General features: G+C 41.1%; 1 protein-coding gene across 4 annotated transcripts in view; it reads left to right on the forward strand.

The window, feature by feature from the left end:
- The first annotated feature begins 2,048 nt into the window (after positions 1-2,048).
- Positions 2,049-24,323, forward strand: part of RIC8B (RIC8 guanine nucleotide exchange factor B) — a 39,149-nt gene continuing 16,874 nt past the window's right edge. Inside the window, exons 1-5 of one of the 4 annotated variants that reach the window (XM_075075560.1) lie at positions 2,049-2,198; positions 5,638-5,685; positions 17,560-18,168; positions 21,217-21,311; positions 22,865-22,927. In XM_075075560.1, coding sequence (XP_074931661.1) covers positions 2,112-2,198; positions 5,638-5,685; positions 17,560-18,168; positions 21,217-21,311; positions 22,865-22,927 — 902 coding nt within the window. In that variant the 5' untranslated portion in view covers positions 2,049-2,111. Of the gene's footprint in view, positions 2,199-2,350; positions 2,703-5,637; positions 5,686-17,559; positions 18,169-21,216; positions 21,312-22,864; positions 22,928-24,323 lie in introns of those variants that run through there. The other 3 variants (XM_075075578.1, XM_075075569.1, XM_075075585.1) reach the window with 3 other exon arrangements.

Genomic DNA, 24,323 nt, shown 5'->3' on the forward strand with positions numbered 1-24,323 from the left:
TTCTTCTTTTTTTTCTTGCTGACTTTTTGTCTTTTTCCTCTATTCTCACAACACAAACATTTTATTAAAAGTGTGCTCTTTTTCATGGACTGAAACATATAACAAAAGATAGACAGATGTAATATATAAAATATATGGCAATATTATATATCAGATAATATTATAACATATAATTATAATATATAATATTACAATATATTATGCTATAGCATAACTAACATAACATACATAATAATTTTAAATAGCTGTGTACACACACACACACAAACATACATGTATGTATGTATGCATATAAAAACCCATTACAATGCTTCAAGATTTTTCATTACCAGGTAGAAAAAAGACTCAGCGGGGGAAGAGCAGTGAGAACTCCATTCACTAGCATGAATCCTGTTTTTGTCAGGCTACCTCTTGCTGCTAAGGTCACTACCCTTTGACAAAAATGGCCTCTGACCTCCCCAGCCCCACAATTCTGTTGTGACTGACCCTGAAACCCATGAAATTCAGGGGCAGACATTGCTTTGGAAGGTTTAGATAAAGCTGACTAACATGGGAAGGGCTCACGGTATGCACCCATCTGAAAAGGTCTGGCAGTTCTTTGGTAGAGGATGCAATTTATTCTGTCCCCCTCTTTCATTGAAATCCTAATCCTTCATATGCTACCTAAAGTGGAAACTAAAACGCACCGATGATGAATAACAATGTGCCTTTAAAGGGCGGTAACAGTTCTCTAGTCTTTATTTTTTAGGGGTTTTTAAATTTAAACAAAAAGTTTAATTGGCAACGTAAAAGTCAAATGAGTGTTTCGATGTGCTGTGAAGTAAATCTAAGCACAGTTATGCTTTGTTATAGAGTTGTAAATCAAACAAGCAGAGGATTATTTTTACTGGGTTTCTCTCAAAAGCCGCATTAGTATGCACACGGACCTAACTCAGAAGAAATGGCTATGTACTTTGGGCTGGATTTTGTTACTCTTTGCAGGCCAACGATCGTGTTGTTCTGGTTTTGTATCTCAGTTCAACCCATTGTGGAAAGAAACCCCTAACCAGAAAATTCCCATTCTAGTTCAGGTCAGGCCTGCAAAGTCATGTGTCAACACCTCTTAGCACCTTCAGCGCTCTTTGGATTGCTCGTGAGATTAAAGGTCTCTCTTCATGGCCTGAGTTACCTCCTGAATTGCTGCGGAACATTAATTTATTAAAATACTTCAAAAAGAGACCAACTGCAGCTCCATCTGATGTTCTATTATTGTGGTTTTGTTAACTTTATCATCTCTGGCTATCTGGAGAGCAAATTTTGATTACTGGGCACCCTGTATAGATCGACACATGTGTGTAATTATATATATATATAAAAAAATCCCACGTATCTCCTCAGCTGTAGCTTAAACGTAAGGCCTTGCAGGGGACGTTCAGGTGGCCCTCCCTGCGCCACCCTGGCAGCGCCCGCAGCGGCGCCCTCCAAAAACGTGCGGACCCCCCGTGTGAGGGTGGGCGGGCAGCTCTGGGACGGCAGCCGTGACGTCCCAAAGAGCGGGGAGTTGTGTCTCCAAACGGAGGCTTTCCGGGTACCCGCACCCCTCCGCTGCCTCGGACTTGAGAGAAAGGGTCCTGTTTTGCTGCCAGCCGCCACGGCAAAGCCGGACGCGGAGGGCGCGTGCCAGGGCGCGCTCGGTGCCACCGGGCAGCCCGCCGGCACCCTCCCGGACGGCGGCGGCCGCTGGGGGCTCGGACCGGCGCTCCCCTCCCCGCTCCGCGGCGCCTCCTCCTCCTCACCCGGGCTGGCGGTTGCTGGCGGCGGCTGCCCGGCGCTACGCCCGGTCCCCCGCCCCCACCGCGCCCCGCGGGTCCCGCGGCCGCGCCCAGCATGCTGTGAGGGAGGGGCTACGAGGGAGGACAGCCAATAGAAGGACGACGGGGTGCACGCGGCCGCCCCCTCCAGCCAATAGCGCGCGAGCGCTGCCTGCCACTCCGGGCCGGTTTCCAAGGGGAGCGTCGTGTCGTGTCACGTCGCGTGACGTCAGGGGGGCGCGGGGTAGGAGGTCAGGGCGCGGCGGGACGGGGAGGCGGCCGCTGCCGGTGGAGCGGGGCGGGGCAGGGCAGGCGGCGGGCATGGAGCTGGGCGCGGTGCTGGAGGCCATGGAACGGCGCGGTGGCGGAGAGGCTGTGGAGCCGGTCCTAGCGCGGTACAACGAGGAGGTAACGGGCTGTGGGGGAGGGTGGGCGTCCTTCCCCTCCCCCCGCTTTACCCCCGCTTTCCCCCCATCCCCCTCGGCGGCGCCGCCCCGCCCTCGGCAGCTGCCGCCGACACCGGGCCACGGCGGTCCCGCCCCTCCGCCGCCCCCCCCGCCTCCGCCCCCGGCCTGTCGGAGCTCCGGCCGCTGCCCCCGGGCTCGGCTCTGCCCCGGGTCCCCGGCGGTCACCGCTCTGCTGCCGTTCCGCCGGCTGGCGGCGGCCTGCCCGGTGCGGCCTGCCCGTGTGCCCTCCGCCGGGCCCCGCGCAGCGTGGGGGTGACGAGCGAGGGCAGCGCCGGGGGCAGATGAGGTTCTCCCGGGAGCACAAAGCCGGCGGCTTCGCGGGTGGATCGGGCCCGTTGCCAGGCCTGGGCCCCCCCCGCGCCTTGTCTTGCCTCTGCTTGACGTGCCTGACGTGTAGCGTGGTGGAGAGTCGGTGATCGAGCTGTAGAAAGAGCTAATCTGCAGTGTAAGTTTGCTTCAAAAGTCTTTTAACCTGCCTTTACCTCTTGGGAGAAGCTGGACAGGATAACCCCAAAGCCTCTTGGATGATGACATGGATAACGACTTGGATAATGACATAATAACTTGCCCGAGGTGCTGCCCTTTGTGGGCAGCTCTGTGTCGCCTGCTTTCGCGGGCGCGTGGCGAGAGGCCTTTGCACCTTTCGGCAGCGACCGCCCCAGCGCTTAGGGGAGCAGGAGCTCTGCGGTGGGACGGGGCAGGTGTAACACGAACTGCCAAACCTCGCCTGGTTTTTCTGCGTTTCAGGCCAAGCAAAGGGAAAAGGGGAGACAGCTAAAAGCAGGGTTACAACAGGTTGACCTTTTCATGCTGATGGGTATTGAAGAGTACCTAGTGTCTACTGTCATTACAGCATGATGTATGTATGCCAAGCGAAGAAGTGAAGGGATCCCCTGGTGATCTTAGGAAGTAGAAATTGGAGTGAAGATAGATGTCAGGTGGATATTCCCCCACCTCCCCGCCCCGATAGGGACATTTTGACACCTAGATTTCAGTAGAGCTGTATAGTCCATTTCTAAAGATCACATCTCAACCCATCAGGTGTCTGTCCCTTGTGTAGACACCTCTGTGACTAGCACACAAATCCCTAAAGCTGGTACTGACTCCAAGTTTGGCTTTGGATGTAATTTAAATGCAGTTGTGTTGAACTAGTGCTCTGCTGAAACTTAGGAGGGTGTTATGGGAACAGTCAGGTTGTTAGTTAAAGATGCCCGGGTCCGTGATTAGGTGAAAAACCAAATGAATGTGGACTGGTGTACAGTTATTCTTTAGCCTCCAAAGGATGGCTTGAAGTTTGCTGTCTTACATGCGATATGTTTTATGTCTAACAATGGCAATAACTGATGCCTTCACTCAAACTGGAGCTTCTAGAAGAAGCTTGAGCAACAGTCTTGACACAGGCTGCCTTTGTGCACGTGAAATTCAAATGTAGAGATTGACGTGGTTGCCGGGCACTTTTTCTGAAGGATTGGTAGGTCTAGAGTTGATTAGACACATCTAACTTTTAACTCGCTGGCTTCTAAGGTGCAGAGGAAGGATTCTTATTGAGGGAACCGTTTGTCTCCTGTCTTTGCTCTTGAAAATGACCCTTTGTTAAATGTGTTCAGTCAAAAAGTGAACACAAACATCATTTCTTAATTTTACTGTACTGGATTTTATGCCTTCTCAGCAGCTTCCCCAGGTGAATTATTTAGGCTTAAGCTGAATTCTCAAGGACAGAGCGAGACCTGGTGTGGTTTCTATTCTGGCATTTCAAGTCTTTGAACGAAGTCTTGGAGTTATATTTGTAGCTAAATACTTATTTTGAAGTGGGATGGGAATCTCTTATACTGTCTCAATATGATATTTCTCTTGTAGTGTTTCTTTTTAAGAAGTTTGCCTTAACGTTTCCTACATCTCTCTTCCTGTGCAATGTGTTACTAACTCAGAATCATTGTCTGTGGGCCAGCAAAGACTGGGCACAGCATTCCAGGTTCCAGATCTTTGCCCATGCCTTTTCTGGGCTTCAGGTTTCCTTAGTTTTTTTTCCCAAGTAACAAATTAAATAAGCTTTAATTAAAGAGCAAGGATGGATTATGTGTCATTCTAAGGTGCGGGTGGCTATAGAATAACTATAATGAGAGAAATTAATAGGTCTCTTCTTGCTCCTCTGTGCTGCCCTGTTTGCAATGATTATTCCAAATCTCTGTTCCTTCAGCGCTTAGACTATTTACTGTCACTACACGTCTTTTGTAGATTTCCAAAAATGTACACGTGCAAATACAAAGATTGCCTTCTCTTAGTTAATTGCTCATCAGTTAATATTCACCCGCTTTTGGCTGGTGTTTTGGCGAACTGGTGTGGTTCAACAGTGTTATTGGGGGCCCTGTAAGAGAAAGGAAAGGAATTATTTTCCTTCCTTCCTCAAGGATCTAACTGATATTGGTAACCCTTGATGGTAGGGTAGATGCCAAGGCCTTTCTGTGTAATTGTGAGCTTGTGTCAGGAAAGGCAAGAGGCCCACTAATGTGCTGGGGAGGGTCACTTTTGGTTTTCAGTCACTTGCATGATATAGCAAGTTTTCTATTAGAAATAATAGAAACTGAGATTTTAATTTTTTTAGAAGCTGTTCATCATGCTTAATCATTTAGCTTGTAAGTATTAAAATGTCATTAAAATAACTATGGTATTACTGCTGTTTGCTTTAACTGGCAGAATAAATTTTGTGTCATAGGTGTAATATTTCACTAATAACATACTTCAGGATACTAACATAGAACTAGACTCGATTACTATTTGAAGTGTTTAACAGGAAAAAAGTACTCATCGTTAAACGAGTGTTTAACTGTCCAGAGGAACAAATACCTTGGTCATGTTTTTTGGAAATTGCCACAGTACAGAAACTGGTAGTTTTTGTAGTAAGGCTTATTTGAATTGTACTGCTTGTTTTCTGGGCAAGATTATACCATGGTTGTTCCGGTTTGGAATACTTGAACGTGTAATCAGAAGCTTGTAAACAAGAACTCCTCGGGGAAGAGTCTGAGTAATAAGGTATCTGTAAAACACAAGACTATAGCTAATCTTTTTTCACCTTGTAAAGTGCAATGTGTGAGGTGGTTAGCTCTCATGGGAAACACAGCCCACAGGTCAAGGCTTGCTCTGTACCAGTAGTGAGGTAACTGAAATCATTAGTAGGAGTCACTTGCTGAAGCTCTTGCTGTTGGGTGGTAGAACAGAAAAGGACATGAGTTGACAGGGTTATGGCCTCATGGTTTTAATAGGACTCCTAAAGTTTTATAATGGTTTCGTAGGTATTACATACTTGGCAATTGATGTTCATGTACCAAATGTAAACTCTTCACTCTCTCTCTCTTTTTTTTCCCTTCCCCCCCTCCCCCCAGAATCGGGCCATTTTCAGATTTGACCCAGCAGATGAAGACAAAAGAAAGGTAAGTGAAGTAGGATATTGAGCTGCATACCTGCTCTGGTTCAAAGTATAACAAATGAAAAGCAGTCTCTTAGCTTAGATGCCATTGTGAAAGAGCACAATTAGCGATTATAAAGTTCTGTTTTCAATTTTGTTTTCATGTGAGATACATGACAACTACCCGTTCTCCTTTTTTCTGAAAAAAACAAATCTGCCTAACAAAAAGCCCTGTCTTGAATAAAATTAGTAACAGAAAAGCCTGTAAATAATTTTGTTGGGTGCAGGTTTGGGGTGGAGGAGTAAAGATACTCTTTTCTTCTGGGTCTGAGATAAACATTTTGCAATATATTTTTGCATTTTTTTTCTCCTCTCAGCAGGTAGCAATTTCTTGTCTGTGTTAGATACTTAGGGAATATTAGAGATTAAGATGAAGGGATAAATACAGAAGGCGGCTGTGGAGCTGTAAGGGAGACAAAGCCACAGAAGCCTGTTAATCCAAAGCTAGCTGTAAGCAGCAGAATGTGTACTGTGCATGTCAGGTTCCAAAGATGGGAAATGTTTGTGTGTTACAGCGTGGAGCTGTACAGGTGTGTCAGGGTTTAACAGGTCCCTTGAGATCCATCCACAGCCTCACATTTAAAGCTTGGGCTGCCCTTGATTTTTACTTTTTTCCCCTGTTATTTTTATGTTATAATGTGTAATGACAAGATCCTTTCTTTTCTCTAATTAGTTTTTGGGCTGATTTGCATATTTATTCAGAAAATGTTCATTGGTGAATGGGGCTGCATGTTTCCTCTATTTCTGAAATAAACTCAGGGCTTGAAATCAGAATTGCAACATTCCTGCAAGGATAGCTTGTATCATATGGGCATACATCATATCATTCCATGATTCTGTGCAAAATCTAAATATTTTCAGGTCTTGTCTTCTTCTGGTAGAAATGGGTGGGATAAGTCTCTGTCCTTTGCATTTACAAAACCATCAGTTATGTGTACGGTAATCTTAAGAGACAATTGTTTATCACAGAGATGACTTGAAGACCTCTTAGCTTGACTTCGTTCTTGTGTGCAAGTACGAGTTCAGCACAAAAGCAACACTGAAAGTTACATAAAACCTATGATATATATTGCTGTTGTCTCTCATAAATCAAGATAAAATAAAACCAGGAACGTGGCTTAGAAGCCTTCCCCAATCTTCTTGTAGAATAGGTTTGTTTCACAGCCCTGGGAGCTCTCTGGAAACATCTCTCCCTGCTTTGCTTTTTGTATCTTACAGAACAGCTGCTACAGACTTCATGAGACTTTTTTTCTTCCCCCTGCCCGCTGATCTATGTGGCTTTCTTGATTGGGATTTAGATAAGTGTTAAATGCAGAGTTATAACAGGATTTTTATAGGAAATAGCTTTATTATAGGATATGGAAATTCAAGTCAGTGTTGAGCAATAGCCAGTATGACAAACACTGAAGTATGTTTGATAGTTTTATAAGAATGTTTGAGGTGTACATACAGTTGAATAATGTTTTATTCAATGTTTTAAGCCTGTTGCTGTAGTTGGTTGTGGCTTCTGCCTTGCTAAGAAGTATTCTGAAAATCCTTCATAGAATTATTACTTAATTGGTTAAGTTTTTGTCATGTTTTCTGGGCAAATTGCTGTTCTCTCTGTGACATTAACTTAAAGCTGAAAGAAGCTCGTAAAGGAGTGTTTAGGATGGTAAGCAGACTTAACAATTCTGCTGAACAATTTTTTATTAAAAAAAAAAACTTAAATGTTTTTTTTTAAATTGCATTTTCGTAGTGTTACTTCCTTACTGGAAAAGATGTTAATCATATGTGATCAGAGTCATGTTTATAAAGGCAGATTTTGTGTGCACATACTTGATAATCAAAAGCTGTGGGGTGGTTTTTTGTTTGGGTTTTTTTTTTTGGTCCTGAACCTGCCCTTGTGGTTCTCCAGGAAGCAGTTAAGAAAAGGACACCTCTGAATGGGTGCCACTGAAAAATTCTGCAGTTCTAAAGCTTTAAAAGACTTATGTAGAATTATTAAATATTTGGCCTTATCTATGGCTTTACTTGAAGCTGATGTTCAGTAATGTGGTGACAGGACTATGTGTGTCCTTTTTAATCTGTATATTTGTTCAATATCCTTAACATCTGTAAAACGTTCAGCATTTTCCTTTTATCCTTCAGTTAAGGTAAAAATTAAAAATGCTTTAAATTGAAAGGTAAAACGTTACTGTGCTTTTGCTAAGAGCAAACTACTGAAATTGTCACCAAAATTAATAGGGGTTTCTCAAAGACTTCATGATGTAGCCTCATGCTAATAGAGAAACAAGTTCCTTTTTTTTTTTTTTGTTTAGTAGCACCAAAATACACTTGAGTTGACAGTTTGCACAGTTCTGCTGCTATTAGCTTAAAATGACTGCAGAGAAAGAGCTCAGACAAAAAGTGACAATCCGTAATGAAGTCATGTAGCAGATATGAGGTTCAGGTATGGGGGCAAATACAGAGGGACTTCAGGATTTTGTGTTTGGTTTCTGGTACTATTGGAAACTTGCCATATAACCTGATGAATGCAATACATACTTCTTACCAGTCTCTTGCTGAATATTGGATTTATTCATGCCTAGGAGTAAATCTGCTTTCAGTTATTTACTCCAGCAAGCCCGCAGACTTTGTTGTCAGTCATTCATGTGTATGCAAGAGCGCAAGTGAAAGATCAACAGTAGGAATGCAAGTTTTTCCTCTGTCTCACCACAGAGCTTCAGCCATGACCTTAGAATTACAGTAAGGTTGTGTCTATAGTTTAATTGTATTGTAAAGTTCAGATACAGATACACCTATGTTACGCTTTTCTAGGTTGGATACTGTTAGGGAGAGGAGAACTCGTACACAACAGTGACACGCTGTAAAATATGAAAGACGGAAAGGACAAAACCATGGCTTGACTGTAGAAGCTGAGTAAATGGACAGCAAAAGTTGTTTTACCATAGCATGGCTATCGAATCATGATGAATTAGGCTGTAAAATAACTAAATCAGCAGCGAGTTTGTAATACTGAACGCCAGGAGGAAAGGAGGTTGTGTCCTCTGGAAGGCAGGAAGAGAGTTAATGCTATCAAGCTTGTCTATCTGGAAAAAGCCACAGGACTTTACAATGTGTTTATCATTCTGTGATGTATTAATGTGAGCTGTTACTTGTCCTGGTTGTTTTCTTTAATGATGTATGTGTCTGCGTTGGCCTAAATGATGGGTGCTGTGGATATAAATCAGTTGGCAACCTGTGTTGTATTGTAATATCTGCTCGGATAGCAGGCAGATCAAGTCGATGCCATTCCTTTTTAACTTGTCATATACTAACAAAAAGAATTTCTGAAAGCCTGTTTTCAATTTGTGTGTGTAAAAGGTACAGAAATTGCCAAGCAGAGGTAAATGTGTTCTGGAATAGCAGCTGAAATTAAGGCAGTGTGGTTGCTTCAGAGGAGCTTAACCAGCTCTTAGGAATTTAAAATATTTATTTGTCTTAACCAGCCAAGAAGTTCTTGACAGTGTTTTGCTGGAAAAAGTTGAGTCTTCAGAACTGCAACACATCACAGCAGCGTGGCATGGTTGACACAAACAGTTGGTTCTTCAGGTCTGTGCTGGAATAAACTCCAGAAAATGAACATCTGGTAACTTGACTGGGCAGTCACCTTGGAGAGGGGTGTCAGGTGTAGTGTCTCCCTCTTGATGTGGCACAGCAGGCACTTCAGCTCAAGCTTCGTATGTCCTAATACAAAAAGGAAAGGTTTCTTTAGAATTACTTTCTCATAATTTAATAGCTTTGTTCTCCATTATTTATACCTTGACAGGTCCAAATCCTGCTTCTGAAGTAGCAACACGATTGTGCTCTTTACAGGCTTAGAATGGTAGGAAAACCACAGCACTGTTTATGTCCTGGAAGCATTTGTCAGTACTGATTCCCTAGTTAGCCATGGCATTCCACAACTGGAAGGAGCTATAGCACCAGTTGTCTAGGGTGATATAACAGAAAAAGTAAATCTGTCCAAGATAGCAAGTAAGACTGACTTTTTAAATTGGATGAAGATGCTGAGTTTGGGGGAGGAAGGGAAAAAAAGGAAGCAGCAGCCAATGTAAGAATATTACTCATGAGCCATATTCTTACCTGAAGTGGTAGGGTCTTCGTGATTGACATATTTTCTCTTCAACTCCTTATGTTTTATCGGCTTCTCCTCTTGTAGTACTTAAAACATCTGGTTCCTACTCTGCTGTCTCTGCCGTACTGTATTGGGTCAGTCCTGTAATACAGATCTTTAAAGATTGAGATAAGATTTCTTGATTTATTGATCAGGTTCAATTTGAACATAATAGATCTAAAATTCAAGGCCTCCTTTAGTGGGAAGAAAAAAATCACCAAAACAGTCTTTTCCCCTGCATTGCTGAATGTTTTAAAGGTGTTGAAATAGATGGTGGTAAATCATATAAAATGTATTGTGGGACTTTCTTTCCTAATTAAATTCATGATGTGGGGAGATTCCTTAAGGCTGTGAACTATACCATATTTGAACTTTGGAAGGATGGAAGCAGTAAAGTATGTTGATGGAGCAAGATGCTGTCACTCTCTAAATCTCCAAAGAACCTTGTTGTTAGTGCTGTTGACACTGTGACACTTCTGGGAGGTCTGAAGGTTCCTGCAGCCACAAAGGCACAGAGCTTTTCTCCTCCCAGTAACTTTGTTGCAAACTCCTACAGTCTGTTAGTGAGTGTCCTATAAAAATATTAAGCTCAAGTGCTCCTGTGGGCACATTGTGCAGTATCTTAGTATTAATGGTTGTTGTTATTGTTCTGACTTTACTGAAACTCCCTAAGGGAGTACCAGTCTGTAAAAGAAGGACAGTTACTAAGTATCCTTCATTAATACTAAGGATTTGTTCTAATTCCCTCTGGTCCTGCTCATTCCCATCCAGCATTTTTCAGTTTTTACATCTCTTAAGGTTTATGTCAAGCCAGTGAAACCCATCTGCCCTTTTAAAACCCTTCTTTCACCGCTGGGTTACAGAAGTTATAAAGGGTTCTCCCTCTCTCTGTTCAGTGGGGAGGGCAAGGAGGGCTGCTGAGAGTGGAGCTATGCAGAATATCTGTGACTCTGAACCAGGTGTTTCTTCCACTGGTTCTGACGACACGGATTACTCCGCATGCTCCTCACCTTACCTGCGGAGTGCCACCTAGCCTAAGCTCTCCCATGTGCAAACCTGCATCTGGGACCGCTGCTATGTCATAGCTGGCAGGCTTCTGCCAAACAGGCCAACCTCCTGCTGTCGATATGGGCTGAACAATGAAGTTTTGATGTAAAGCAGACTGAATCCTCAAGGAATACAGGTGTACACCTTCCCACCCACATCTGTCCACAGAGACTAGGCAAAAATTGGGCATGGCCTTTTCAGTGGAGGTGATCTAACTGTCCCATTAGCCAGCACAGTTGATTATAAAAGTTGTCTTCTGGAGAAAAGGAAAGCTTGAACTAACATTTCAAATGCTCTTGGGCTTACTTTCTTACTGCCTTGGATGTGTAACTCTTGACACCTAACAGCAGAATAAAACAATTATTTTATTCTTTTAGTGGTGCTCCTGTTAGCAGAAATAATCAGCCAACGTTTTTATTCAGCATTTCCAAGTTATGCTTCTTTGCTCCTGGAATCTCTTATCTCTGACTTTCCAAAAACATAGTTTCTCTTTTGTTTTCTGCAATGCTGCTTTGCAGAGTCTACTGAAAATACAAGAAACGTGTAAAATGCTTAATTTTGCCTTAATGCAATGGAAAGGGACTTGTGTTTTAAGAGAAGCTTTTGAATAATTTTAAGAGCCAGAGAAACTGTTGTTAAAATTCATGTGCAGTTTATTGTGGTTACTACCAACATTCCTTTCATCTACCTGAAAATTGGGTGGAGTCTGCTATGAATCTTCTTGTTTGTAGTAAAGTAGAAGGCATGCTTGAAGAATAGATAGCAATACAGGTGGGGTAAACAATAGCAGACCTATACAACCTGTTGAGGAAGTACAGTTCCTTGTGAACTGTGTTTGGCACTATAGTTGATTTCGTTAACCATTCTCACCACTGAACGGCTGCAGGACAAGGTTGAAGTAAATTAAGAATGTACTTCTCTTGAACCCCTAGAGACAATTTAATTAAAATTGAAATTTGAAAATTATGAAAAACATGGGTCAGAAGACAAAGTGAACCAGGGGCATTTAAGCCAGTGCAGGATAAGGAAAGCATGACCTGGTACCACTTCTGGTGTTCCCATTATCCTAAATAAATTATGTGCTCTGGCACATAATACTTGATGAGGCCAAAGACGTGGCGGCTTCTGGTTCACCCATGCTAAAAGAGTGAGCAGGCACTCACTGTTAGGTCTGCGATTTTTCTTTCCCAGCTATTAAAGAAGCATGGGGAGGACTGATGTGATTTTTGCAGGTAATTCTTTATAAAGCTTGATTTTTGTTAAAGTTAACCCTAACAAGTGTAGTAAGAATTTCATAAGTCTGACATACTCATATTGCTCCCCATGTGCTGGTACCACTGCTGTTCTGTCAAGATGGATGTATTTGTGCCTTGAAATATACAAAGAAGCCTTAAGAACATTGATCTTGAGAAATGAGTGAAGGTGATAGAAAACCAAGTGCACCTCATGTGTTCTGCCGTTGTAGAATTTCTGTTCTTGATGGATCTTTCTGGCAATTTTGTTACTAATGTGCTCTGTCACCAAGGAAAGTGGAAAAAGGGAGAAACAGGTATTCCCAAGTCAATTTGGCAACAGATTGGGTTTTTTCCCCCTTGCTTTAAATTAAACTTCATTGCTAAGAAACATACCTCTCCTGGTACTTTCAGTATGTATGGCATAACTCAAAAATGAAGGTGCAGAAAAGAAGAGATAAAGTATGCACTCTATTTCTGTAATGTTTAGCAGAACTTTTATTGTTCACTTTTGAATTGCAGCTTCTCTAGCACTGAATAATCTGTGTCTAAATGAAATGCTGTATTCAGTAAAGCAGTGGTGTTTGCTTGGATTTGAATACTTGCAGAATGGAGGCTATATTCTCTTGTTCCTGCTCTAATCCCAAGGACTGTGTAAGTAAAGAGAATGATTTGGCAAAGAGGAAAAAGCAAATAAAGGGAAATTGTCTCCTTTTCTCACCAAGGCATTTATTACTCTGGGGTTGAGAAGCTACAGTAAATTCAAATGACATAATGTAGCCAAAGTTTAGTGGTCTGTGAATTGAGAAAAGTGAATATAGGTCAAGTGTGCTTTCTAAACATCTTCAAACACAAAGAGAGGAGGTGGGAAGGGCACATCCAGGCACCCCACCACCAAAGAGCAAGATCATGAAGTACCCTATTTTTCACAAGCACCTAGTATCCCCAGCTGAGGTTGAGCCTGGAAAATATAAGCACCTGCATTAATAAGCACTTACAGTGCTCCTCTCTCCTTCCCACCCCCCACTTCCCCCGCCATCTAATTAGCCTGTAAATAAAGATGGTAAAAGAAAATGGAAGTAAAGAGATGATACTTCTTTGCCCAAAGCCACACAGTAGGTCTGTGGCTGAGCAAGGAAGAAAACACAGGTCTCTTGTATCTCAGGATATTGCTTTTTCTAAAGGACCATGCTGCTTCAAGTGTTTATGCTATCAGCATAAAGGACCAAAATGGATTAATATTTTACTCATCAAGACAAGACGACAAATGGGTGTTTCTGGGCTTCCTGTTTTAACATGCAATAAAATTTTAAAATGTTTTACTGTTACTCCCACCACAGCACAGACAAAAGGAACGGTGTGTATTGCCCTGTCTTAACCTTACTATTAGCATGAGAGCTGAAAATTCTTGAATTTTAGACAAGTGAATGTATTTTACAATTTGTAAAAGTTTTTAAAAACTAGAAACTGCCTTGATTCTGTGGAAAAGTGTATGAAAAACACTTCTTGCTGTAGCATGACTGATGAAAGTCAAACTCCCTTCTCAATGTTGGAAGGATAGAATTAAAAAGAAATGTTAAATTCAGAACAGTAATTTAGGGGATAGCAATAAAACCCTGAAACTAGGACAATCAACATATATTTTGTGAAGGGGGAAGTACCTTGCTGGCTCAAGTCTTCCACTTGCTTTCATTTCCAACCAAATAAATAACATCTGCGCCTCTTAGTTTATGCCATGCTAATGGCCTACAGGGCAGTAGAAAAAGCACCGCCTAAAGAAAATTAAAAGTATGATAATGATTTTGTGGTCCCATTCCTTCCTGTTTCTCTTCTCTCTGTGCATCACTTCCCTCACACTGTCAAGAGAAGGCAGAATATGTGCTGTAGGGCATTTGGTTTTAGTTGTCTCCAAGGCAACTTCCTAGTAGGATGAATTTTATTTCATTGCTTGAAAACTTTCCATGGATAAATCTTCAAATATAATCAGATGCTCTATTTTTTCCTAAGCTCCTTTTGGCACTTGAGATCAGCCAGCAGTGGTTCACTATCACAGATTTTGGCAGTATTGGAAGTGGCAGTATCGTAAGTGAATGCTGCTTCCTTTGAAATCACTCTTGATGGCTCACCAGGGTCTAAGTCCAGAGAACTTTTTCAGCAGTTCCTATGTGTTTTTCACTTACATGAGTCTTGCATCTTAAAAAACTGTATTTTGCTGTAATGGTGAAGAATCTTAGTAGCCTGTTCTTAAGTGTCTGATGGCTTAGTTGTAATACAGTATGCATAAGGCTATATAATTAATTCTTTCAAAAATAAACTCCAGCCTTGCTTGTATTGTGAAATCTTTTATATAGCCAAGGTTCCAGGAACATGTAGGAAATTAAGCACCTTACAAGCACACTAATGGTTTGATTCTTCGGTTCTTTTAAGTTGTAAGTAGGTTGTCAAACTGAAGGAAAAAAAACAAAAAACCAAACTTCTTTTCTGTTCAGTATCTATCTTTAGTACAGCTGTTCAGAGTTAAGAATCTTCTGTTGCTGCCTTTCACTAAGATTTGAAGCTATGAGATGATGGGTTTTATAATCTTTAATTAAATTGCAAGGCTAGACTTCAAATGTATGGAGGGAGGGTTAGGCTTCCACCTCCCATGGCAAGTCAGTGGGAGTTTGGTGCCCTTTGGGATCTCCCCTGCAGTGCTTTTGACATTTTGCAGTGACACTTCTATAGCAGCAGGTGGGAACGACTTATGGGGGAGGGTGAAAATCAGTCTAAATTTGGGGGATTGGTGTCTTTGTAGTCAAATGAGTGTTCAGGTTTTATCTGACTGAGATTAAAGACCAGAGCACCAGATGCAAAATATGTTATAGGCTCCACTGCTAACAAAAATTATTGGAAACTCCCCTTAATTTCAGTGGGTAGTGATAGGATCATATAATTTATGAAGTGATCGTTGGTGTTTAAAGTCCTAGAAGAAATCTTCAGTACTGTTAATGAAAAATCAGTTATGTTTTGTGCTGTATTTATTTACTGATAAGGCAGTCTGTCTGGCCCAGTATGTATTTGAAGTGTTCGCTCAGCACCTTGGTTTGGGGAAGGCTGGTAACTTGGCTTCTTGTGTTGTTAATATGGTACTGCTATACAGTTCCGGAAAAGAGGGAGAGTCCAGTTGGTAAACCAGCTGTTGAATTTGGGTAAATTATTACAGACCACCTTGTAGCAGCTGATGTCAACAAGGAAGACTATAACTGCGAAGTCTAATAGAAATGCGCTTAAACAGGGAACAGAATAAACGGGCCTTTTCTGGGAGTCCTCTGAACTGTCCGTTCAGTTCTGTTACTCCTCAAAACCAAACAGACTTCATGACTGTTGCTTCAGCTTGCAAAGCAAAGTGAATTGTATGGAGAACTGTCTTAACAACAGAAACAAAATTCTTGTAAGAAGTTGAGCTGTGACCAGGTAATTTGACTGTGGATCTAGACTGGTCATTTTTTGTTTTCTAGGCAATTTTTTAAAAACGCTTCAAAGATGCACCTTCAGAAACATTTAGTGCAGGTCTACTAGCATACTATGCTGGGGTCAGGGCATTGTACAGATCTGTCTGTGGGAGCAGCGTTAGGTTAATGTTGAACTCTGAAAACTCTGTACTCAAGTATCTTTTTCCAGATACTTGCCTATGAAATTCCCATGCCTGTACAGGTGGTCAGATGTGGGGTTTCTGCTGTTGCAGTGTCTAGAATATTCTGACAAAGATTTCCCATGTTGCCTGTGTGATAGTAAGAGATGGAGCTCAGTCCTTGTTTTCAAACTCTTGCTGGATTAATCTAGTCAGGGTTGTGGAGATGTAGTCAAGGTCTTGGTCATCTGGGTGGTGCTTTTGGGTGGGCTTCACCCCAGGACAAGCATACGAGAAATCATATTGTGAGTTCCTACTGTCTGACTTTGTTTACAGATTGTCCTTTAACATTGTTGAAGACTTGTGTTGTTTTATTTCTCCCTTATTCTTCTGGAGTGTCTGTTCTAGATTTGCTTCAGACTTAACCTTTTTTTGTTGTTGTTGTTGGCTTTAATTGTAAGTGATCAGAGTAACAAAACTCGCTTGGCTGTCCCAAGTGGAACTTTTGTTTTGAACATTGGGTCAGGGTGATGGGCTGCTGTGCTCCCTGTCTTTTTATTGTGGTGGTGGTAAAACGTGCAATTCCAGAGACCGTTCCCCAAGAACTACTTTTTACTTGTATTCCTATGCTTTTTTTTTTTTTACTCCCTTATTGACATATACTGCCTGAGCAGTCCTAAGCAGACTTCTGCACTATATTCAACTCAGTTTCTGCTCTGGCTTCTTCGGTAATTGATTCATGTCGGTGGTCAAGGCACAAAGGTTTTTGGGTGGCATGGGGGGAGGAGCTGTGTCCTGTGAGGTACAATGCAGTTTGTATTGCCGCTTACCTGGGAACTTCTTTGTAACTACCCTTCTGGCTCTGGTACCTATGAGTAACAGTGTTGTCCTGAGCTTAAGTCATAAAAACCCTATGGAGTCCTCCCCCATCAAGCAATCTCTTCTGTCCTCTCTTTCCTCCCTTTTGACTGATGATCTGATTGTCCGTTTCTGTCTTACAAAAGGTAATTCTTCTGTAATTCAGATGTTACCATTCTGACCTGCAGATTCTTGGAGTGTTGCATTTTCTCATGCTGCATTTATATGATTAGTATTTACCCCTGCAGTCACGTTGGTATAAAGTATCAGTGAAGTATTTTGACTTCAAGAACAACCTGTGTTGACAAAGCAGCAGTTTTGCTGGTTTTGTAAAAGTGCTACAGCCTTAGTCTTCCAATAAAACTCCATCATGTTTCTGTCAGAGGTAACGTTTTGAAGAATCTTACTGAAGATGGGTGAAGTCCATGGATTAGATTGAAGTGGCAACACAAATTACAGTTGTTACCAAGCATGGAGTACTAATACTTGTATGTTGAGCAGCAGTTGGTTTGGCTTGGTTTCTTTGCTCCCAGTCTCCTGACTGAAACAACCTCAACTTATAATTTTGCAGGTATTGTACATGTGACTGTTCTACTTTGATGTATTTTTTAAAATCTTTGACTTGTAGCCTTGTTACTCTGGCTACACAAGTTTTTAGTCCTGATATTGAGAAAAATTTGTAACTGGCAGTGATGGATAGCATCTGCCATTTTGGCTTAAGGCTTTTGCCAGTGCTGATGTTTGTACCCATGAGGAAAATTGCTTTTGCTGATCTTTGGAGATCTTTTGTGATAGTTTATATTTTGAAGAGCTGATACACAATACGTAGTTTCTCAAGTCAAGTCAGCTGAAAACTCAGAGGTTATATGGAAGCTTAGCAAAAGTAGTTTCCCATTACCTCCAGTATTTTGATGCTAAAACTGTTAAACTGTTCCTTTTTTGTTTGTGTTTGCACAGAAACTGTGTGAGGGAATTCTAAACATCCTTGAAAAAGACACAAAAACTTCATGTCAAGTTGCCTGCCTGGAGGCCCTCCGGATTCTCTCCAGGGACAAGAAAGTTTTAGTGCCTGTAACCACGAAGAGGAACATGCAGATCCTTATGAGGCTAGCAAAGCTGGACACTGTGGAAGATCCTTTGGAGAGAGTGTCTGAATTTCCTGTCATAGTAGAAGCTTTAAAATGCCTCTGTAACATAGTTTTTAATAGTGCTGTTGCACAGAAGCTCAGTTTGGAACTGAATCTTGCAGCTATGCTCTGCAATCTTCTGGAAAAATGCAAGGACCAACAGTTCGCTGATGACATTAAATGCTTTGATTTGCGTCTCCTCTTCCTCTTGTCGCTTCTGCACACAGATATTAGATCGCAGTTGCGTCAGGAACTACAAGGGGTGCAAGTTTTGATTCAGGCTTTGGAAAGTTCCCTGAGTGTAAGATGGACAGAAAAATATAAAGCAGCAGAAGATCGTGACAGGCCTCCTCTATCTTTGCAAGAGACAGATTGTGCCATTGAGGCACTAAAGGCTCTTTTTAATGTAACGCTTGACAGTTGGAATGTCCACAGCGAGGTAAGGCTTAGCTGAAGTGTTTTTTTTAAATTGGTTTTGTTTAGCCTGCAAGAGCCAGAACCAGCAAGTAGATACACAAAAGGCAGTTGTTGTCCAAGCCCCAGAGCAAGGATTTTAATACTTAACTTTTGCTACTGTAAGTTTGATGGAATATGATCGCACTTTTCAAAATAGCAGCTAAGGTAGTCTTGAAATTCTGCATTTCTCTGTTTCTCTATACACAGTCAGTCTGAGAAAATTTGTCTGTCTGAATTCTGATTGTGCCATGCATTGATGATTTTGGGCTTTCAAGAGGTGTTGAGTCTTTAATGCTCACTGCTTTGAATACCAAAACAACTTTTTTTACTCTTGTTACTACTTAGGCAAAAAATCTAATCCATATATTTTCTGTGTAATGGGAGAGTAGCTTGGACTATATGATGCAAGTTAGAACTGCATGTTTTCAAACAAAAAAATGCAGAGACAGCTACTTAGTAAGAGTCTTAGATTTCCAAAAGAAAATAAATGTTGTTCACTAATAATTAGCTAGGGAAAACTTTTTAATGTAAATGTATCCAATGGCTGCATCTCTGGAGATTATGGAGTATAGCAATAGGGTAGTAATTAGAGCTGAGAAGTGTCCCTGGTTGTCTTCTGTTTTTCTGGGCATGATGATAAGCACGTCAACTCTAAGTTTTTAACAAGTAACTCTGAAGAAAGGGTGGTACTGTTTTTATTATCTTAATCTCCTATCCTCCCAACACCAGGTTTGGACTTAAATGTGATCTTTTTAAGATGAGGTCAAGTACAAGAACCAAACGCATTTTCATTGTTGTCTTATGAATAAGATTTGTCTTGTCTTTTTTCATTATAACACCAGATCTATTTTTTTTCATAGACAAATATGCTTCCTATGTGTTGCATCCCTGAATTTATAAACAGAAATGATAAGTTTTTTTGTTGAATAACCTAAGTCTGTTCTACAGTAATAAAATTTTATAGGGAACCTTTTTTTAGTCCACATCATATTGTCTCTAAAACAGTGTTCTTAACTTTTCACTCGATATTGTAAATATGCAGCATATAAAGCTAAGCAGAAATTTACAGTTAAAACTGACAAATAATTGTTCTCTTTTAGTGCATTAGACTAAATAGCAAATAAGACATTAATTATACAACTACAGAATGGAAAATTGAGAAAAGTCTGAAGCTTATTCTTTGTTTCAATGTCTCAAGGATACACTTAAGAAATCCTGAAATTTAAGATTGAGTGAGTGGGGGGAAAATCAGAGACGCTAGTGCTTGTAAGTTGAAGAAAATATAAAGAAAGTGAGGGACTTTTCTCTTGTTTGTATTCCTGGCTTAGACCTTTATTAAAAAGTATCTTTAACTTTGTCAGAGAAAGTTCTTTGTATAGGCAAATGATTGTTTTGGAGGTAGAAACTTGAGTGGAGAAAAATTACCCAAAGTCAGGCATGTAACACAGCTATATGAATGTTTGCTGGTTCAGAGTTTCAGAAGTATCATCTCTGTGATTAAGTTCTGTGTGGAGGAAATAATGTCGGTGTTAAGTTGGAAAATGAAGCTATATTACATGCTCACCTCTTGAGAGGTAAGCTCTTGAAACCTGGATCTTGAAGTTGATATACTCTTACTAAGTACTGGGAATCCTGAGAGATGAAAAGCCCAGTTTACCACAGAAAGGTGGCTGGGAGGTGGCACACGGTTATGGTGTTACCTGATGAGGTTTCATGTGGCCAGTGTCTGTGGAATGAGGGAGGGTTTGTCCCACAAAACTTTTCCTCCCTAAAGAGTCCAAGCATGCAGCTGTCAGGAAAATTTCCTTCAGATCAGAGGAAATTCTGGTGTTAGTAACCTTTTTTTTTTTGATGAGAATTTGAGACATTCTGGGTGGGAGGAGCTGATTTTGTGTTTTGAGATGAAGTTTATATAACAACTCTTCACTAAAAGTTCCTGAAGGCAAGGAACCTTTAAACCGAAGAGCCTTTTAGTAGTTGTTAGCTGTTAGCCAGATATGTTAGGTGACATTCTGCTTAGCAAGTATCCCTGTGGAAATATTAATGATCTGTAAGAAGAGTAAACAGCGTGTTAATTAAGTAGGCCAAAGATGCAGAATTTGAAGAGATTACAAACAGTAGACAGGATGGAAAATAAAAGGAGAGCAGAGAGGTTAAGCATGTGGATAGAAAACTAAATAAGATCCTTCCTAAGGGGGATAGAACTGTTTGAAACACCAGTATTTAATGACTGTAGATGGTTTCAAAGTAGCATGGCCAAACAAGAGCCGCAGGTGGTACAGTTGGCAGATTTGGATGCTGATGTTACAAAAGATGCGTTGGGGCGCTTTGTGCTAGGTCAAACACAGCAGAAGATCTGATGGATGCCAAGAAGAGCTAATGAAAAAGGACGAGGACAATGATACACGCAGTTAAATGATTGCAGTTACTGCTGTACTTTTGTGTGGCTACTGTCTGGTGGGAGATTGGAAGGGGGGATTGTTTGGAGAGAGCAAAAGTAGGGCAAATAAGGTTGCTGAGAGTAGCAAAGTTATTAACAAAATGGAGAAAGGGTATTGAGGGAAGAGAAGCAAGTGAATTAGGAAAAGAAACAGACTGGGTGGGGGAACGAAACTGTTGGCAGCAAAAGGTCTAAATGAGGAGGAGGCAAGTTAAATGAAGAACACGTAATCTAAATGGATGAAGAGGTGGCTGGGTGTAAATACAGGAAGGAAGATAGTAGTGGTATATTAGGAATAGTGATATGGAATTGAGCAAATGCTTATAACAGGGTTTTCTGGTAGTGAAGGCTCATTTAACTGGAAAAAGTCCCCAGCGACTTTTACAAGGCCTAGTTAAAAGGCTGGCATATGACAGTTACGTTGCATTAAGCACTCAGTGAACACTAAGGTACAGTCCTTTTATTGATAGGGATGGATGTTATGATCTAATAGGTATTTTCCATCTTTAATTTTTATTATTCTAGTGACCTGAAACTCCCACTTGCAATCTTCAAAATGAAAAAATATCTTCATAATTTATATTTATATAGACTGAATCTCATCAATTTCGTTACATGGCTGCCATCCTTCGACACTGCTTATTAACCACGGGCCCTACTGAAGACAAAACTGAAGAGTTGCACAGGTTGGTAGAATTGCAAAACCAATCCATTTTAAAAGGTTCTTTATTTTTTTAAGAAATAGAAGAAAAATTACTTTGCCTAAAATCTGAAGTGGAAATCTGAAACAATGAAAACTATTAATTTAAAGTGAAATATTATTAATCTTTTTGATAAAAGCTGTTTGCCTGAAATATTGTTTAAGCATGTCCACTGTTTCAGAGGGAAAGTGGTTGGCAAGATTGTTAATTTTGATGAATAATAGCTCACCTTTTTGAAATTGTGTATGTGTGTAACTGAGGATGAAAATACACATGGAAGTTCTAGGTGTAGTGCAAATTGGAGTGCAACTTCTGTTGTTTTGCAGAGAAGCTGATGGAAGAACTGCATTTTGAGACCTTTGTGTGTAACTTTTGCAGTTCTAATGGATTGAGGTGGAAGTAACAAGTCGATATTTTATCTCCAGTAGTTCTAGACAGCTTTATTAAAAGTACAAATATCAAAATAATCTTTTTTTCCCAAAGATGAATGAATCATCTTGGAGTTTTAGGTGCATTGGGTTTTGGTTTGGGGTTTTTTTTTTCCCCTCAGTCCTGCACCCGTGTGCTATATGTTTTCAGCCAATAATTCAATCAAAATTAAGAGTATTTTTAGTGAGGTGGTTCTCTGCTCAGTGTTACTGCTTTTTTTTTTTTCTGTGACACCCTTATTTTTATCCAAGTAGGTCAGCTGTTCACAGGGCCTGACAGTGTGGTAACTTCAAACACTCTCATGTTCTCTGTCAGCAATGAAAGTTAGTGTTGCCATTTTCTTCTTCAGAGATGTCCGTATATCTAAGTGTAGGATCTTTTGAAGGTCTTTTGAACCAGCAGTCTCCAGGAAGAAGGATATAGCTTTTCACACTCAGCAATCTTGAAAGTGTTAAATGAACTTGATTAAAATCTTGGAAAGCTCCTAGAGATCAACAGTCTTAGTAGGTGAACACTAAAATCCTACTTCAGAGCCCTTCTCAGTTGGTGCAGACTAGTTTGGAATAATTTAGGATACCGCTGCAGTAGTTGCCATGACTAAAATTAGTGCCGAGTGTGTCCTAAAAGGCAGTCAGTGCTTTCTCTTTGCTGCTGGTTATGGTGGGTGTTTTATGCTCCCATTCCCCTTTAAGGGAGGGACTGGTGGGAATAAGTTCCCCACTGCGGGGAAAATTGAACAGATTTGGATAAATTCAACAACTGTCTTTGCAAGAAGGCAGAGATCTGCCTTTAGCATTTAAGCTTGTACATAGTCAGCAAGACTGCCTGGTATTCTGGTGAGTTATTATAAAGCTGATGCTCTTCCCATGAAAACATGTTCTGTGTCCTTGTCTGGGAATCTGACTAGTCTAATCACCCTGTAAAATATATCACCCTGTAAAATTTAATTATCTTGTGCTATTTCCAAAGGATGCGTGTTATGCAGGTCCTTTTAGTTTTAGCTTTTGCAAACACTTGCAGTTGAGATCCAAAAAAGGTTTTACATACAGAAGTAGGCAGCTGTGGAGAATGTGTAGCATTGATGTGATTTCTGTCCTTGCTTTTTTCAGTCAGAAGGGGTATTTTGTGTGGAGGTGCTGCCCACATGGACCTTATGGAGACACCAAGTCAAGGCAAGGATTCTCCACAATTCTGAGAGAGGGAAGCAGGAAAGAAATGGGGATGGCTGTCACAGCCTTATGTCACTTCAGTTGTTTAGCCTTCTCCATCAGAGTCAGTGTAGCACTTCATCAGTCTTTCTGTTATGCCGGGAAAACAACTTTCTCCCTCTGTTAGATAACTGTAGCTAGTTTGTTTAGCTCAAGTTGATAGAAGAAAGAATGCAAGTTATAGTATTGCTGCATGTAGTATTTGATCTTGATTTATGTCATACTTGGGGGTTATTTTTACACGCTAGGAGAGCACTGCACAGGTTTTGACTTTTGTGATTCAAGTATTTCAGCCTGTTTGCAGAGCTTGAGCTTTGTCTTTGAATGCCACAGGATGCAATAAAAGCTGAATAATTTAATATGCTTTTCCACCAAGACTATTCATCTCAAGGCAGCTCTGGAATAGAAAAGGTATAGTCAGAAGTAATGCTCCTGCAAATCCTCAGAGGGATCAGGGGCCTGGATCAGAGGGCCCCACTTCAGTCCCCTGATGTATTTGGTCAAGCAAAATTTTCATTCCTGATAGAAGCTTCAATAATGAATGAGTAAACTTGTGTTAGCAGTCTATAGGTAACATAGCATGGCTAAGAAAATGAGGCTGTGTCGTCGTATGGGCTGTTCAGTATGCTGGACTCTGACTGTGCAATCGTTATTGCTGGAGATGAGGTGTGAGTTGGAGAGCAGAGTGCAAGTTCTCACTCTGCTTTCCACCTGGAGCCTATCAGCAAGGCAATTACAAAAAATAATGTTAGAAATTGAACAAGCAGTGTTGAATGCGGAACAAACTTGATGAAGCATCAGGGAGGCATAAGTACATTTCTTAGAATCGCTGATTTTCTCTAAGTTTGTAAATCTGCAGAGGTAAAATGCGTAAAAGAAGGGTTCGGGGAGCCTGTTAAAGCACACTGTATGGATGCTTGTGCTCTGAATGTGTAAGCTGAGGATTTACTTTATGTGAGCATCAGGTGTTGGATACGTGCCCTAAGCTGTGATGTACTGACTGTCAGTGTGACTCTATTTCTAATAAATAAGCAAAAGTTACCTATAAAAATATCTTAACTAATTTAGTACCTACTATTGTTGTCATTATTGTGGTTCTGTCATGTCATTACTTAACGTTTGAATATGAACAGCTTAAAGCACCACATATTAGAGTGAGTGCCATTTTTGCCCACTAACAAGGTTTTAATCAAGGCATTCAGCAGCTCTAAATAGGCCTTTGCTTCTGAATTTGCATATCAGGAGGGGGCTGGGAGCATGAGTGGGTGGATGTCATGTCGCAGTGATTAATGATCTCTAGGAAGCCGAAAAGGGGAGAGTAATATACGCAGTATTTCTACCCCCTGGAGTAGGAATGCAA

This window comes from Phalacrocorax aristotelis, chromosome 1 (genome assembly GCF_949628215.1).
Source record: "Phalacrocorax aristotelis chromosome 1, bGulAri2.1, whole genome shotgun sequence".
Taxonomy (NCBI): Eukaryota; Metazoa; Chordata; class Aves; order Suliformes; family Phalacrocoracidae; genus Phalacrocorax; species Phalacrocorax aristotelis.